Below are 16,544 nucleotides of genomic sequence, written 5' to 3'. Positions count from 1 at the left end.
TTCTATGAAGTCAGGGAGTAGGTTGATTGCCCATGCCAAATTGACCCTTAGTGTCAGGGGATTAGCAGGGTAAATATGTGAGGTTACGGGGTTAGGGCCTTGGTGCAGGCTCGATGGGCCGAATGACCACCACCTGCACTGCAGGGATTCCATGAGTTGTACTGGCTTAATCCAGGAGCTGTTGCGCAACTGCTCCCCCTGATGGTGAATGATGTTGGTGACAACCCAGGTAATTGTGCAGGAGCTGAGCCCAGCTCTGCTCGGGCCTGCTAGAGCTATAGTTGACCATCCTGTCAGACAGCCTTAAAACCCAACCGTGTTACTTTTATAATGAAAATATAAACCTGAGCACTGGAATTGGTCAGAATACCAGCTCTGATTCCTGTGCGGTGTGCAGATGTGCTTTCAGAGATGCTGCCTGTACGCTGCAGCTAAAACAATAAGCTGATCCTCGTCCTCAATCTGAAGCTTCAATGTTATGTGTGCCTCAAGAGTTGAATCAGGTGGTTACTTACAATAGACAGTGAACCCATGCACAGACCCAGCCAGTTATAAGCAACTTATGCTCTGAGTGTATTGCGCTGACTGGATTCAGCTGTTGGTTATTCAATGCAAAGAGACAGCTGACAGGAGACAAAGATTTTACTAAGGTAAGAAGGGATCTCAGAATTGAAAAATTAAACATATTAGGGATATCTATATGAACTGATGTGCCTGGCTTGGAGAAGCTGGATACTGTTTCACAAAATTTTCCATCCAAAAGGATGGGGAAAATGGGGTTTGGTGGCGGGGAGGGGGAGTGTGGCGTTTGAGTTCCGAATATCCACTCCCAGAGAACATTGTTTATAGTTTATTTATTAGTGTCACAAGTCGGCTTACATTAACACTGCAATGAAGTTATTACGAAAATCCCCTAGTCACCAGACTCCAATGCCTGTTTGGGTACACTGAGGGAGAATTTAGCATGGCCGATGCACCTAACCAGCACAGCTTTCGGACTGTGGGAGGAAACCAGAGCACCCGGAGGAAACCCACACAGACACGGGGAGAACGTGCAGACTCCACGCAGACAGTGACCCAAGCTGGGAATCGAACCTGGACCCCTGGCTAACCTCTGTCCCACCTCGCTACCCTTGTTGCTGTACTTGACTAATAAATCATGGGAGACAAGGATCCAAATTTCCAATCTGGTATTCTGATGGGCAAAGTGCAGTGATGGTAATGCAAACTTGTAACTTTCCTGCTCTCATTAATACATTGTACTGGTCAGGAAGTAATTCCTGGGAAAAGATTGCCTGCAATGTGTTAGTGTCATCAGAAAATGTAGCAGGGCGTTTTCTGATATTTAATCATAAAGCTGTGATATGAAAGAGAAATGAGATGCAGGTACTGTGCTTCTGATAGAGTGCTTCTGATAGAGTTTGTGTTTTTAAATAAGGTGCTGGGTATTTCCTGTATGGGGTGCGGGCATAGTCCTGAGCATAAGCATACCACGGAAACTGTGCGTGCTTTAGAAGATGCAAAAACGGGCAATACAGATTATCTTTGAGCTGATTTCTTTGGAAAAAAGCAAGCGGGGCGGTTACTTAATGGAACTTTTCATGGTTACTAATTGCTTGTCACATTGCAAATTTGATTTGATTTATTCCTGTCACATATATTAACATACAGTGAAAAGTGGTATTTCCTGCGCACCATCCAGACCAAGCATACTGTTCATAGAGAAGGAAAGGAGAGGGTGCAAAATGTAGTGTGACAGTCATAGCTAGGGTGTAGAGAAAGATCAACTTAATGTGAAGTAGGTCCATTATAGTCTGCTGGCAGCAGGGAAGAAGCTGTTTTTGAGTTGGTTGGTACGTGGCCTCAGACTTTTGTATCTTTTCCCCGACGGAAGAAGGCGGAAGAGAGAAAGTCCGGGGTGTGTGGGGTCCTTGATTATGCTGGCTGCTTTTCCAAGGCAGCGGGAAGTGTAGATAGAGTCAATGGATGAAAAGTCCGAACAAAACAAGTTTCCCTCACAACACCATAGGATTTTTCAATAGATCATGCACATAAAAACTTGTACTTATATTGCACTTTTAGGATATCCTAAAGCACTTTACAGCCAGTCAAGTGAACTCCCAAAAATGTCGGTGCTGGCCGGTGCGCTGGTTCCCAACCCCATCATTGGTGCAGGCTGTTTTGGCAGAGGTCATGTTCTAATATTCCCTTTCGTTAACACTGGTGAAGGGATAAATATTGGCCAGAACTGGGGAGAACTCTTCCCCAAAGTAATGCCATGGAATTTTAGTGTAGTTTCAGATACAATTGGCATTAATGTTTTCTTATCATTATTAACACTGTTTAACTGGATCTTGGCATTGTTTAAAGTCAAGAGTCAAAATGGAAATACTCGGAATCTGAAGAACAGAAAAATGTACTTTTAAAAAAGTGACTCCTGTCGCCAGGCCGCTGCTGTAGGGTGGGGATGGAGGGACTAGCAAGTGGCTGCTAGTCAAACCCAGGGAGGGCCTCCCAGCCCTGCCTGGAGCAATGAACCCACTGGCCTGCTCTTGGATGCCTACCTCCCGGCACCTGAACTGGTCTCTCCTCCCTGTTGTTGCAGAGAACTGAATCCCACTCAGTCACCTTTAATTGAGGTTCATAACGAGCCTAATTGATAACATGCAGCCCGGGGTGGTGGGTCATCCTGCCAGCTCCAATTACGCCTCCGCCAAAAATAGGTACCGGTAACAGGGTTGGAAAACCAGCACACCAGCTGGCATTTTTGGGCCCTGTATGTCGCTGTTCCTACCGCAGGTGGGGTCCAAAAATCCAGTTGTTACCCAGTGTTAGTGACGTTCCTGCTTGTTTGGGGCTGGGCTGGGGGAAGCTGCATGTCCAGCAGTGAAGCTGAGGAATTTCAGCCCCATTAATTACATCAAGGACACCATATAAATGCAAGTCGGCGGAGTAAATTTTGAGGATTCTTCCCCCCCCCCCCCCCCAATAAATCATAATAACCAAGAAACCAAACCTTGATCCTTGGGTTGGAAATGGACGAAAGAAGCAAGTGATAAACTGGGGGTGAAATTCTGCCGTGTTCACCTTTTTTAATGAACTGCTTTCAGGTGTACCTTGAGAGATTGTTAACGTACGCAGAGATCGACATCTGCCCTAGCAACTGGAAACGGATTGTGTTGGGGGCTATCCTGCTGGCATCGAAGGTTTGGGACGATCAAGCTGTTTGGAATGTGGATTACTGCCAGATCCTCAAAGATATCACAGTGGAAGACATGTGAGTTTCTTTAGTTAAATCCATTCAGTGGTGATTGTCGAGCACTGCAATGCTTTTCCTAATTTTCCAATCTCAAGAAGCTCTCGTTGTACCACAGAATTTAACATTTGGACTGTCTCATAATTACCTCCTTTCAACCCTCTTTACACCAAGTTTGCCCTCTTAATCTCATACGGTCTCAGTTTATGAGACCTGAATATTCTGGTGACCCTTGGTCTATTGGTTTGATTCCCATTTACTTGCTGACCACCAAACAATCCTTACTAGTTCCCTCTCTTCAGGTGTTGTTTATTGTCACGCCAGCAATGGTTGCCACAGCCCTTGCCCTTATGTTGGTAGATAGGGCCATCGTAACTGAGCCTGATTCTTGTCTTCACCTGGTAATAACATGTGCATGTTTTCCAGCAGGGATCCTGGTTCATAACCAGGAATCCTTGCCAACCTTTTCCATTTTTCCCTTCTTCGACTTTGCCTCCTGATGCACTCTTTTGTTTGTACACTCTGATCCTTCTGGTCAGACTCTGGTTATCATCACCTGCATTAATACACCGCTCTACTGCCTCTTCCTTTCTCTTTAACTTTCCCAATCTCTACTCATGTGAGCCTTCCTCTCACTATTTTGTTTAAAGCCCTCTCTACGGCCCTAGTTACACCATTTGTCAGTACACTGGCCCCAGCGTAGTTAAGATGAAGGCGGTCTGAGCAGTACACCTCCCTCTGTTCCCCAGTATGGTGCCAATCCCCCATGAATCAAAACACATTTCTTCCACACCAATCTTCTAGCCATGCATTCAACTCTCTAATCTTATTTATCCCATGCCATTTTGTTCATGGCTCAGGTAATAATCCAGAGATTAATACCTTTCTGGTTCTGTTTTTTTTAACTTAGTCCCTAGCTGCTCATATTCCCCTCTTTCCTTGTCCTACTTATGTCATTTGTGCCCACGTGCACCATGACAACTGAATCCTTCCCCTCACCCTCCAGTCGATGTCCTTAACGCTAACACCAGGGCAGCAACACTGCCTTCGTGTCTTGTGCACTCGGCCACAGAGGATAAATCTAACTAACCATAATGTCCTCTCCTTTAAGAGCACAGGAAATATGAGCAGGTGGTGGCTATTCGGCCCCTTGAGCCAATTCCGCCATTCAACCAGACCATAGCTGACTTTCCTCGATGCCTGTGTCCTGCTTTAGAACCATAGAAAAGTTACAGCACTGAAGGAGGCCATTCAGCCCATCTTGTCCATGCCAGTCTGAGGACACCAGGTGCCCTTTCTAATCCCACCTTCCTGCACCCACTCTATCTTTAAATTTTAGGGTCTTTGCCTCCACCACCTACTCAAGCAGCGAATTCCAGACATTGTTCCATATCCCTTGATGTCTTTAATCGATCACTGTAGTGAACATACTTGATGGCTGAGCCTTCGCAGCTCTCTAGGGTAGAGAGTTCCAAAGATCCACCACTCTCTGATTGAAGAAATTCCTCCTCATCACAGTCCTAAATGGCCTTCTCCTTATTCTGATTCTTGTCCTCTGATTCTACACTGCCCCAAACCAGGGGAAATGTCCTTCCTGCAACTACCCTGTCGAACCCTGTAAGAGTTATGTATGCTTCAATGATATCACTTCTCATTCTTCTCGACTCTAGAGACTACTTGCCCAGTCTCCTCAATTTTGGACATGTTCTTTTTGCATGCATTCTCCAAGTCTCTCAGCATAACTGTAACCCCTCATCCCTGAAACCATTCTAGTATATCTGTTCAGTGCCCTCCAAGAACTTCACTCAGCAGGGAAAGGGCACATTTAAGGCCGCGATGAAGAGGAATTTCTTCACTCAGTATCCAATTTTGGGTGGCATGGTGGCACTGCCACCTCACAGCGCCAGGGACCCAGGTTCAATTCCAGCCTCGGGTCACTGTCGGTGTGGACTCTGCATGTTCTCCCCGTGTCTGCGTGGGTTTACTCCGGGTGCTCTGGTTTCCTCCCACAATCCAAAAGATGTGCTGGCTGGGCCATGCTAACTTCTCCCTCAGTGTACCCAAACAGGCGCCAGAGTGTGGCAACTAGGGGATTTTCACAGTAACTTCATTGCACTGTTAATGTAAGCCTACTTGTAACACTAATAAATGAACTGAACAATTCTGAGCACCACATATTAGGAGAGATGTAAATATAGACACGAGAGACAATAGTTCCATGGTAACCAATTAAAATCACCTTGCCAACCAATCGACACAGTTTTCTCATGCAGTATAAATTGTTGCCCCCTTTTGAAATTGGGCATTCTTCTACCACTGTGGTTGAACTGGTATCTTGTAAAGGTTTCTTCATTCCTGGGACGTGGACATCGCTGGTTGGCCCAGCATTTATTGCCCATCCTAGTTGCCCGAGGGCAGTTGAGGATCAATCACATTGCTGTGGGTCTGGAGTCACATGTAGGCCAGACCAGGTAATGATGGCAGATTTCCTTCCCTAAAGTGAACCAGATTGTTTTTTCCAACAATTGGCAATGGTTTCATGGTCATCAGTAGATTCATAATTCCAGACATTATTTTTTATTGAATTCAAGTTCTGTCGTGGCGGGATTTGAGCCCGGGTCCCCAGAACATTAGCTGAGTTTCTGGATTAATAATCTCGCGATAATGCCACCAGGCCATCGTCTCCCCCAACTTGCTGTTATCTGGTTTGTCAAACAAGCTGTGTGTGTCTGTGCTCACAATGGGGTTCCTTTTGGTCTTCACTCTCCCTCCTGCAGGAATGAGCTCGAGCGCCAGTTTCTGGAACTGCTGCAGTTCAACATCAATGTGCCCTCCAGTGTTTACGCCAAGTATTACTTTGACCTTCGTTCCCTAGCAGAAGCCAACAACCTAAGCTTCCCACTGGAGCCGCTCAGCAGGGAAAGGGCACAGAAGCTTGAGGTGAGAGAATATCATTGTGATTCACCAGCGGGCCGTGTGACTTGGTATTGCGTTATCCTTTTGTTATTAAACAGTGTTGCCAAGAATGAAGTTTGTTTGTAGACCAGGCCCTGTGAGGATATTGCTTTCCTACAGCATACTTGTGTCACAATATTGTATAATCCTGAGAAGAGTAATGTGAGCACGCTTGTTAATAAGCCACAAGGATAAGAAAGGTCTCTGAATAAACCTCTTATCTGTCCTGATATCATTGATCTCAACAAGAAACCTAATAGGTTATTCACCTTGAGCCTGTGCCACTCAAGAGTGCCTGGAGGTGTTTTACTATTGGCTACTGTAATGCCCTAACTATGTTAGGGGTTGTGGGTTTTAACAAAAAAAGAGCATGGTTTGCACACTTGGATTCAAAATAACAACGATAGATTTATTGAAGAGCTGTTCTTCTTACTGCATAGAGTACAAACTGAATGTAAAACAGCAGCCTGTGCAAGTACCCGAATGACATCACCATCAAATCATATGATCAGCTTTAAAGCAACCTGCAACCCTTTAAAATATATAACGATGATTCTGATCTTGGAGAAAGAAGAAATCTGTTGAGGTTTCCACTGATGGGACAGTGTCTTATTGAGGCATTGAAAGTCTCACCCGCCAGCTAAATAGCCAGCGAGAGGCCGGTGCTGCCTCTTTCCAGGAAGGCCCACCTATCAGGCAGTGGCAAAACCCAGGGGTGGATGTCTCACTAATCAAGAGCTGCCAGCAGCTCTTGTGCTCAGCAGCATTGCTGGATAGGCCTTGGCTGCTGCTGGAGGGACTGGCAGTGTAGTCAGGTCACTGGGAGTAATGTGGCAGGGGGCGGAAGTCATGGGGAGAGGAGGGGGGGGAGAAGCAGCAATGGCAGGGGTTGGCTTTCAGTGGGCCTCTTAACATCCAGTCCCTTGTTCAGGCATCGAGTGCCTTGGATCAAGGGACGTCCCTCACCCCCAGGAGGTGACCAGCATGGTTTTCACTCTCCACTACGCTGCATGGCAACAGGCCTGCCTGTAGCTAGAGTAATACCAGTGTCGGTGGGATGAGGCCCTTAACTGGCCACCCATGGGTCTCGATTGCTCAATTGGCAGTGGAGCAGCAAGGCCAAACATGGGTTTAATTCTGCGGCTTCTGGCACCACCACCCAGCTCACCGTCAGTGAGAGCACAAGATTCTGGCTTTGATTCACTTTCTTTTTCATCCCTACATGAACACTGGCATGTGCGGATCACAGGTGAGGACAGGCTGTTGTTTTTGGGAATAGGCTTTCAGTAAGCACTCGCGCGAATCACACAAGACGAGAGGTCATTCTGTCGGCAGGGTTACTGGCCTATATGGAACTATGTCTCAGTGAGAACTACAGTAAGAGTTTTAACAACAGGTTAAAGTCCAACAGGTTTATTTGGTAGCAAATACCATTAGCTTTCGGAGCGCTGCTCCTTCGTCAGATGGAGTGGAACGCCAGCATCTCCACATCTGTGAGAACTATCCAGAGACAAGTTGATCATGTCGCACAGAATTAAGACAAAGCATGGTGACAGAAACAGAATGCATATCATTCAGCTAAGCTTTGGGTGTGGAAAAATTGGGAGAGAGTTTAAAAAAGGAAGCAGGTGCCTAAAGGACTTACTCAACCTGTAATGCAACCTTGAGAACCTGATAACTTTTAACTGCTTCGGTTGTGCTGTTAAGTTGAAAGATAGTTTAAGTGCCCCTCAATTTTATCGCAAAGGTCCAGTCACCTATCATTCTCTGTCTACGTTATCGAGCCATAAAGCAATCCAGCACAGAAACAGGCCCTTCAGCCCAACCGGTCCATGCCGACCGCGGTGCCCTCCCAGCAAGTCGCTACTGCCTGTATTTGGCCCATATCTCTCTCATCCGTTCCCATCCATGCACTTATCCAAATGCGTTTTAAATGTTGCTATTGTACCTGCCTCAACCACTTTCTCTGGCAGCTCACGTTATTCTCAGTTTGTTAGCTCTGGCCAAGAATCAATCCAGTTTCACCTGTCTTAGGGTTAGCGTATTGTTTGTTATACCATATGAACAAAGAACAAAGAACAATACAGCACAGGAACAGGCCCTTCGGCCCTCCAAGCCCGCGCCGCTCCCCAGGATTGGATCCTGAATCCAGGATCCCCGCCCAATTTTCCAGCCTATCTACATCCTAATATCCTATCCACCGAGCTGTCCCTCACAGCTACGATGCTTTGTTCATCACAACCTATTAACTCACCCCCACCCCCCCATTCCAGACCATGTGATCTCCAGGGAGAGGCGAAAACCCAGAGTGAAAACCCCAGGGCCAATATGGGGAAAAAAAAAATCTGGGAAATTCCTCTCCGACCCCCTGTGGCGATCGAAACGAGTCCAGGAGATCACACTGGCCCTGATCAGAAAATGCTTCCCAACCCTATTCATTTCCACTTCTGCTTTACGAACACCATCTGAATTCCCTGCCCCCGAGACAGGTTCCCAACTATCCGCAGTCTCGCTCTGTACTGGCACCAGCAAGATGATCATAGAATGAAGCCTTGAAACGAGAAACAAAGAACAATTAGCCCGCGCCGCTCCCTGGTCCAAACTAGACCATTCTTTTGTATCCCTCCATTCCTACTCCGTTCATATAGCTGTCTAGATAAGTCTTAAACGTTCCCAGTGTGTCCGCCTCCACCACCTTGCCCGGCAACACATTCCAGGCCCCCACGACCCTCTGTGTAAAATATGTCCTTCTGATATCTGTGTTAAACCTCCCCCCCTTCACCTTGAACCTATGACCCCTCGTGAACGTCAGCACCGACCCAGCGAAAAGCTTCCCACCGTTCACCCTATCTATGCCTTTCATAATTTTATACACCTCTATTAAGTCTCCCCTCATCCTCCGTCTTTCCAAGGAGAACAACCCCAGTTTCCCCAATCTCTCCTCATAACCAAGCCCCTCCATACCAGGCAACATCCTGGTAAACCTCCTCTGTACTCTCTCCAAAGACTCCACGTCCTTCTGGTAGTGTGGCGACCAGAACTGGACGCAGTATTCCAAATGCGGCCGAATATTCCAAATGCGGCCGAATGGTTAGAAACCGCATTGTGGTTAACTCTGCAACATTAATTGAAAAGACAGGTGCAGCTATATTGGAGGGTGTGCTGAATGTGGCCCAATATCACTTTGAAATCTAATTTTAAACATTTATTCACTTGATGTTTAGTCAATATATACCTACATATACACACACATATATATATATATATATGTGTGTCTGTGTATATATGTGTATATATATGTGTGTGTGTATATATATGTGTACATATATAAATGTGTGTGTATATATATGTACATATATATATATATGTGTGTGTGTATGTATATCATAAAATCATAGAATCCTTACAGTATAGAAGGAGGCCATTCGGCCCATCGAGTCTGTACCGACCACAATCCCGCCCAGGCCCTATTCCCGTAACCCCACACATTTACTCTTCTAATCCCCCTGACACTAGGGTCAATTTAGCACGGCCAATCAACCTAACACTTAAATATTTTTGACACTCATGATCGTCCATAAAAGCCAGGCTTGATTGGGAGATTCCTTTCTTTCTGAAGCGGCGCTGGATTTTATTCATTCTGCGTTGATTTGTTGATAAGACGATGGTTTCCGTCTGCACTCAATTGCAGAATCAGGGCAGTTTTGATTCTGTAATTGAAAGCATACATTACCCATAATCTGTTCATAACAGTGAATTATGATAAGTGAGATGTTTTCCTATTTCTATGAGATTCTGTTGAATTATAGGTGTAATGGATGTCGAGTGCCCTTTTTGCATCTTTATCAATGAGCCCTGGAAAATGACTTCCATTTGAAAGCTTCTTAAGTAGCTCGGATTGATTTAGGCGCAGCTACTTTCGGTTTTATCTGAGATTACTGGTGATCCTATTATTGCCTATTACAGCAAAGATGGATCAGCAGCCAGAAGTAACCATTTAACAAAGCACATGTATCTCTGAGGGAGCAAAGCAATCACTTTTCTCCAATGTAGTTGAAAAGATAAATGAGTAATGATGCAGGTATTCACGACAGGCTTTTTTTTAACGGTCACACACAAGCTGAATGTACTGCCATGGGGGAGGTGTTTGGGTTATTTCCTTTGTGGTATCTGCTGACGCCAGATAATTTGAACTCGGTGCCCTGTCCCAGGGTCAGGTAAAAATAATTGTCGTTGTCTGAGCTTGCCTTGCTTGACCTAAACAGGTGCTTATTTCCATCCCAGTCATCTGTCTGTCGTGGATACAGCTCGTCTCCCTGTACACCAGGGTCAAGGCTTTCTAAATGTTGCCTCCAAGCACAAGAACCGCCTCCATGTTATGGCACACATTTAGCTGAAGGGTGGCACGGTAGTTAGCACTGCTGCCTCACAGCGCCAGGGGACCCGGGTTCGATTCCTGGATTGGGTCACTGTCTGTGTGGAGTCAGCACATTCTCCCCGTATCTGCGTGGGTTTCCTCCGGGTGCTCCGGTTTCCCCTCACACTCCAAAGATGTGTGGTTAAGTAGATTGGCCATGCTAAATTGCACCTTAGTGTCAGGGGTATTAGCAGGGTAAATACGTGTGGTTAGAGGGATAGGGCCTGCGTGGGATTGTGGTCAGTGCAGACTCAATGGGCCAAATGGCCTCCTTCTGCACTGTAGGGATTCTATGAATGATGCTTTGGTTTGGTGTGTCCCTTTTGCTGGTTGTGCTTCCACAGAGCTGTGCTGAAGGGTGTTTGGACTAACGCTCCCAGTGAATGCGCAAGATCGGAAGGGGTGAATCGTTGTTCTCTGTTCAGAGTAAGGGAACCAAGGCTTACAAAATATTACCAGGACAAGGCAAGAGGCTGAATTGTTTGAAGACATCTTGTGACCATATAGGAAATTCCTTAATTAATTTACCTAATTCTACCATCTCTTTAAGACCTTTATGCAATAATTTCTATACTATATAAAGGAAAGTTTATTCCTTACTAGAAGCAGCCCTGTGTTGTTCATCGACGATAGATTTAACAGTGGTAAATTATGCACTGTTTTGTTCTTCAGATTATTATGATGCAACAGCCTGAATCCAGGAGCTTCTGAAATGGCTAAGTTTGTAAAGATGGTGTATAATGAGTCAGCAGGTCCCAGTTTAATATACCAGTTTTTGCTGAGGTGAAACTTTGTTTCCTTGTACGAGGGAGGGGGAAAATCGAGCTTGATTGTGACGCAGTTAATGTTTCTGGAAAGTGCATGTGTGAATTTTGGTGAGAGCTGTATCTGAGCATGGCTGTGATTCTGGCAGTGACCAATTTCCTTTAAGTCCAATGCACCTAGTTATTCAGGCATATATGCAGAATATGCAGTATATTTTGCCAACTGACAATTTTAAGTGTGAAGGGTCAAAAGACACGAGAATTGTTAATACAAGTGGCTGTGATTGCCTCTGTGGTTGAATAGTCGCCACTCGCTCCCGAGACTTGGATGTGAATAATGGCTGCTTAGATGAGGTACTGTTGGGAGTTTCCTTATCTTCAGGAAACAAGCGGAGAGAAAATTGACAAAAGAGACAAAAGAAAGTAGGGTAAATATGTGGGGTTATGGGGATAGGGCCTGGGTGGGAGTGTTGTTAGTGCAGGTCCCACGGGCCGAATGGTCTCTTTCTGCACTATAGGGATCCCATGAGAGATGAACGCAGTTTCAACCAATTGGGGAACTTTTTGCATTCACTGTGCGGGATAGAGCTCAACTACAGCCAGCTCTGAATGCATTAAGTAAAATCACATCTGCAAGTTTTTTAATTTGTTGATGGGGTGTAGGGAATCGCTGATCAGACTCCCATTGATTGCCGTCCCCCAATTGCTCTCGAGAAGGTAACGGCCTTCTTGAATCACTGCAGTCCATGTGTTGTAGGAACACCCACAGTGCTGTTATTTGCGGCGCGGTGGCACAATGGTTAGCACTGCTGCCTCTCAGCACCAGGGACCCGGGTTCGATTCCCGGATTGGGTGACTGTCTGTGTGGAGTCTGCACATTCTCCCCGTGTCTGCGTGGGTTTTCCTCCGGGTGCTCCGGTTTCCTCCCACAGTCCGAAAGAGGTGCTGGTTAGGTGTATTGGCCATGCTAAATTCTCCCTCTGTACCCGAACAGGCGCCAGAGTGTGGCGACTAGGGGATTTTCACAGTAAACTTCATTGCAGTGTTAATGTAAGCCTACTTGAGACACTAATAAATAAACTTAAAACATCCCTTCGTAAGATATTTGTTGAAATGCTTCAAAGATGTGTCCAGAATCTATTGAAACTGTTAAATATAATATTCATGAGGCTTGTAGCAATTTTTTATAGCTGCTATCTCTAATAATAGCTTGGAATTGGCCCTTCTTTACACATCTAGTTTGTAAACCAGAAGTTTGCAGTGACCAATTTCCTTTAAGTCCAATGCACCTAGTTATTCAGGCATATATGCAGAATACGCAGTATATTTTGCCAACTGACAATTTTAAGTGTGAAGGGTCAAAACACATGAGAATTGTTAATACAAGTGTCAGCTGTAGTTCTGATTGACTGAATAACCTTCAGTGAAAGATCACCTATAAATGGAAAATAAACCCCATGACACACTCCCTAAATTTCAAAGTTGTTTGCTCAGTTGTGCTCCGTATTCTTTGCTGAGCCTCTAACCTTTGTCGCCTTTGAATTTTGCAGGCACTATCCCGACTATGTGAGGACAAGTACAAAGACTTGAGGAAATCTGCTCGGAAACGCTCCGCCAGTGCAGATAATCTGACTGTGATCAGATGGTCCCCAGCCATCATTCCCTAACAGTGGGCAATTTTGCTTGAGTACATTTGCTGTCATCCATCCAGTTTTTGCCTGGGGGGAGAAAAAGAGACTTTTAAAGACTTTGGCAAGATGCCTTTACAGTGCCTCCATCTTGTGTAGCACAGGAAAATGGAAAATCTCATTGGAGAAAAAAAAAAGTATGAATTTGTGAGGAAGGACTGTCATACCTAGCATTTTCACTGCCTCTAACCCCCTTTACAATGGGTTTTAACACAGGGGCCACACAATTAATGAAAAAAAAAAGGGGTGTGGAGATGCAAAATTGAGGAGAAAGAGCGTCATTTTAAGAAACCGGCCTGTTTGCAGGGAAGATGCAGAGGCATGTGGAGAAGTTAAGAGGTTTGCTTTCAACCCGCGTCCGAAGCAATTTGTGGAGTGGCAATGTTTTAACTTAATTTATTCTAAAGGTGTGACTGGTACATTAACGGCCTGCAGGAACAAAACTTTCACGGGTGTGTCAAGGTGAGAGCCACTGGTGTTGAAATGTCACACGATGGTCAGCAACAATCCGCTGCTGTGTTTCGGGAATCCATTTCGAGGTGTGCTCGAGGTTCTGTTGCTTGCGCCCGTGCCCAAACGCAAAGGCGGTCAGCTCCCCAGAGAGCCCAAAGTGTTTTCTCAGTCCCGTGAATAACCCACCACAAGATGCCCACAACCCTGGCGCACTTGTCTTGTGTCAGTCTTTCACACACACCCTGCTGGGCACTCCCTGGTCAGATGCCCTCAGTATATTCCACAAGACACCATGTTTTTTGTCACAGTGCGTTATCACCTTTGTGCTCTTGGCGCAGTCCTCTGTATGGTCCAGAGGCTGTTCAGTAGCACAAGATTCCACCTTTATCCGCATTAGAGTAGACACTTCTATTTTCGTATTGCTATTCATTTTATCGATATACTCAAAAGTTTTATTTTATAACCTGTCATTTCCTAATGTATAACTTTGACTTTTCACCTTATATTACCATGCACATGCAGTCATTATAGTAAAAGTTTTGTACACAAATCGAAAGGCATTCTCATTCTTAATTTTATAGATCTTTTTGCCCTTTGTAAGCTTCTCAACAGTGTGTTACGTCACATGCAGTCCGGTTTTGTCATGTGTCTGCTATTCGGAGCAATGTAATCTGAAGGGGGTTAGATGTAGTCAAGTTACTTTTCTGTTCCTGGTGTGCTATTCATGGGCCTCAGTAGTGCCCTCTTCTGGAAGTTTTCAGAATTTTGCTTTGTATGATTCCTTACGAAGCATACTATTATATATTCCTGTACCGGCTGAGGTTGTTCACGAAGGCCCTGCCCTCTCAACCTTGCCCCTGGCCTGAGGTGTGGTGACCCTCCGGTTAAAATCACCACCAGTCAGTTCTTCCCCCTCAAAAGGGGAGAGCGGCCAATGGTTGTCTGGGACTATGGCGACTTTACCATTACCTATTATTATCTTACACTTTTGACTGTCACACTCGAATCAAGCTTACTTCTGTGTTATTAGTCCACGCTTTTAGTCAAAAATTGGTCTAAGAATTGGACTGTTCATAAAACATAATTTTGTATCTTGTGTTGGACTGATTGCATGTGGGACTCTGATGGAAACTGAAACACAGATAAACTGCACATACTTGTTAATGGAGAGTCTTAGCTCCTTTTTATAGGCAAGCACCTACTTAGTTTTCTTTTTGCTGAAATTAACCATTGGAAATGCAATGTGGCCTATTGAGGGAAATAAAGGAAAGTATCTGAGCACTGGGCAAATTAGCACCAACATGTTTGTCAAAGGCAAGTGTGACTCGGGCATTGCATTCATCGAGTTTTTAAAAAAATAATCGACTCAATTTTGCTCACCAGAAGCAAATTGCTGCGAACCAACTATAGGAAATCCCATAAAATGATAGGACATGAAAATTATTCAACTGCAACGCTCCAAAGTAGCTCAGAGGGTAAATGCACTGCGCAGTTTGGTACTCGGCCGTATGGACCAGGGGCGGAGTTGGTAGCTTGGGCGTTCCTGTTGACCTCAGCACCCTGGATAGAATGCAAAACATGCAGGTGTGTCCGACTGCCCACTGTTTTCCGGTCTCCGTTGCTGGAAACTGTGTGGTTCGCTACTGAAGACAGGATTGGCCCTGGCTGCGATACTCGCCTTCCATTGCCCAGTCTTGTGTAAAGAATCACTGTTGGAGCGAGGATGCTGGTGTACCACTGGCATCCGTGGGACCATCCCCTGGGGAAAAGTCAAATGTCTTCAGAAGAAAAGGGGAGCAAAATTAGGATTTAAAAAAAAAGAAAGTTAGTTGTGTTAATTGTTAAATCAATACTTAAAATTCCAATCTATTTTGACAAGATTTTATGTCCAGATTAATATTTTACACCCTTACTGATTTAATCAATGGTTTAATTTTTTGATACACAATTTTCCAAGTATTTTAGGGAGAATGATCATCGTGTTAGCATTACTGCGAGTGACTTTTAGTGAGATGAACATTAAAATCTGTAATTATCTGAGTACAAGTGTACTTTTGTGAAGTTTATTAAACTTGTCAAAGATTGTATAACCTATTTATTGTATGTATGTACATACAGTTCGATGCTTACTTAAAATGTAAAGTGGTCTCAGTAGAATCTCGCTCAGTCTAGTTTAGACTGGTGATTCTTGTTTAGCCTTTGTGAACTGGACTCTACCTCTGTATAGAGAGTTTTTTTTCCCCCCTGATCTTTGGTTAGTTGGAACAGATAAAGCTTTTTTTTTTGTGACAACTTGATTATGTACCTTTGATTATGTTTCTTGTGCTGAGAAAATCTACTGTAGCTATTTTTTTTTCAGTTTGATTACTGATGTGTAAAACTGGGGGTGGGGAGGGGAGGGGTGGGGGAAAGGCTTACATTGAGCATTTTATGTTCCTTTGTATTAACGAAAATGACAGTGCTCTGCGTTTTCTCTCCCCTTTTGTTCGGTCAACTTTGCCAAATACAAAAACAGTATCTTTGGATAAACTGCACAATACCAACAGATGTTCTGGACTGCTTCTCATTCTCAAACAAGCAGCAATCTGCCAAAGGGCTGTACCCTGCGTAGAAATTTGGGTAAACACTGATTATTTCCCATTGCTTCCCATTACTGTGACGGTGAATGACCATTTTAATAAAGATAGGTGCCAATTTGGTTACACCCTGCATACTTGTGCTTATTCAGAAAGTTGTACGAGAGGAACTCTCTCTGATGGACTCATCCAACCAGGTATATAAGGTGACAAATTTGTAATTTAGCTATTCTCATGATGCCATCGGAATTTTCATCCTAATTTCGGCTGTGTTCTTGGAACCAGAAACTGAACTGGATCAGCTATATAAATACTGTAGGCTAGGAATCCTGCAGCGATATCTCACTTCCTGACTCCCCATCTGTCCACCATCTACAAGGTACAAGTCAGGAGTGTGATGGAATACTCCCCACTTGCCTGGATGGGTGCAGCTCC

General features: G+C 44.8%; 1 protein-coding gene across 2 annotated transcripts in view; it reads left to right on the top strand.

Moving 5' to 3' along the window:
• ccny (cyclin Y) overlaps positions 1 to 16,236 on the top strand; it is a 216,172-nt gene extending 199,936 nt beyond the window's left edge. For both annotated transcript variants that reach the window (XM_078233075.1, XM_078233085.1), the window contains exons 8-10: positions 3,111 to 3,277; positions 6,034 to 6,196; positions 12,943 to 16,236. In XM_078233075.1, the coding sequence (XP_078089201.1) occupies positions 3,111 to 3,277; positions 6,034 to 6,196; positions 12,943 to 13,059 (447 nt within the window). In that variant the 3' untranslated portion in view covers positions 13,060 to 16,236. The remainder of the gene's footprint in view (positions 1 to 3,110; positions 3,278 to 6,033; positions 6,197 to 12,942) is intronic.
• The last annotated feature ends 308 nt before the right edge of the window (positions 16,237 to 16,544 follow it).

Source organism: Mustelus asterias, chromosome 2, assembly GCF_964213995.1.
Source record: "Mustelus asterias chromosome 2, sMusAst1.hap1.1, whole genome shotgun sequence".
Classification (NCBI taxonomy): domain Eukaryota; kingdom Metazoa; phylum Chordata; class Chondrichthyes; order Carcharhiniformes; family Triakidae; genus Mustelus; species Mustelus asterias.
The sequence above is the reverse complement of the archived record's forward strand: the minus strand, read 5'-3'. Positions and strand labels throughout refer to the sequence as shown.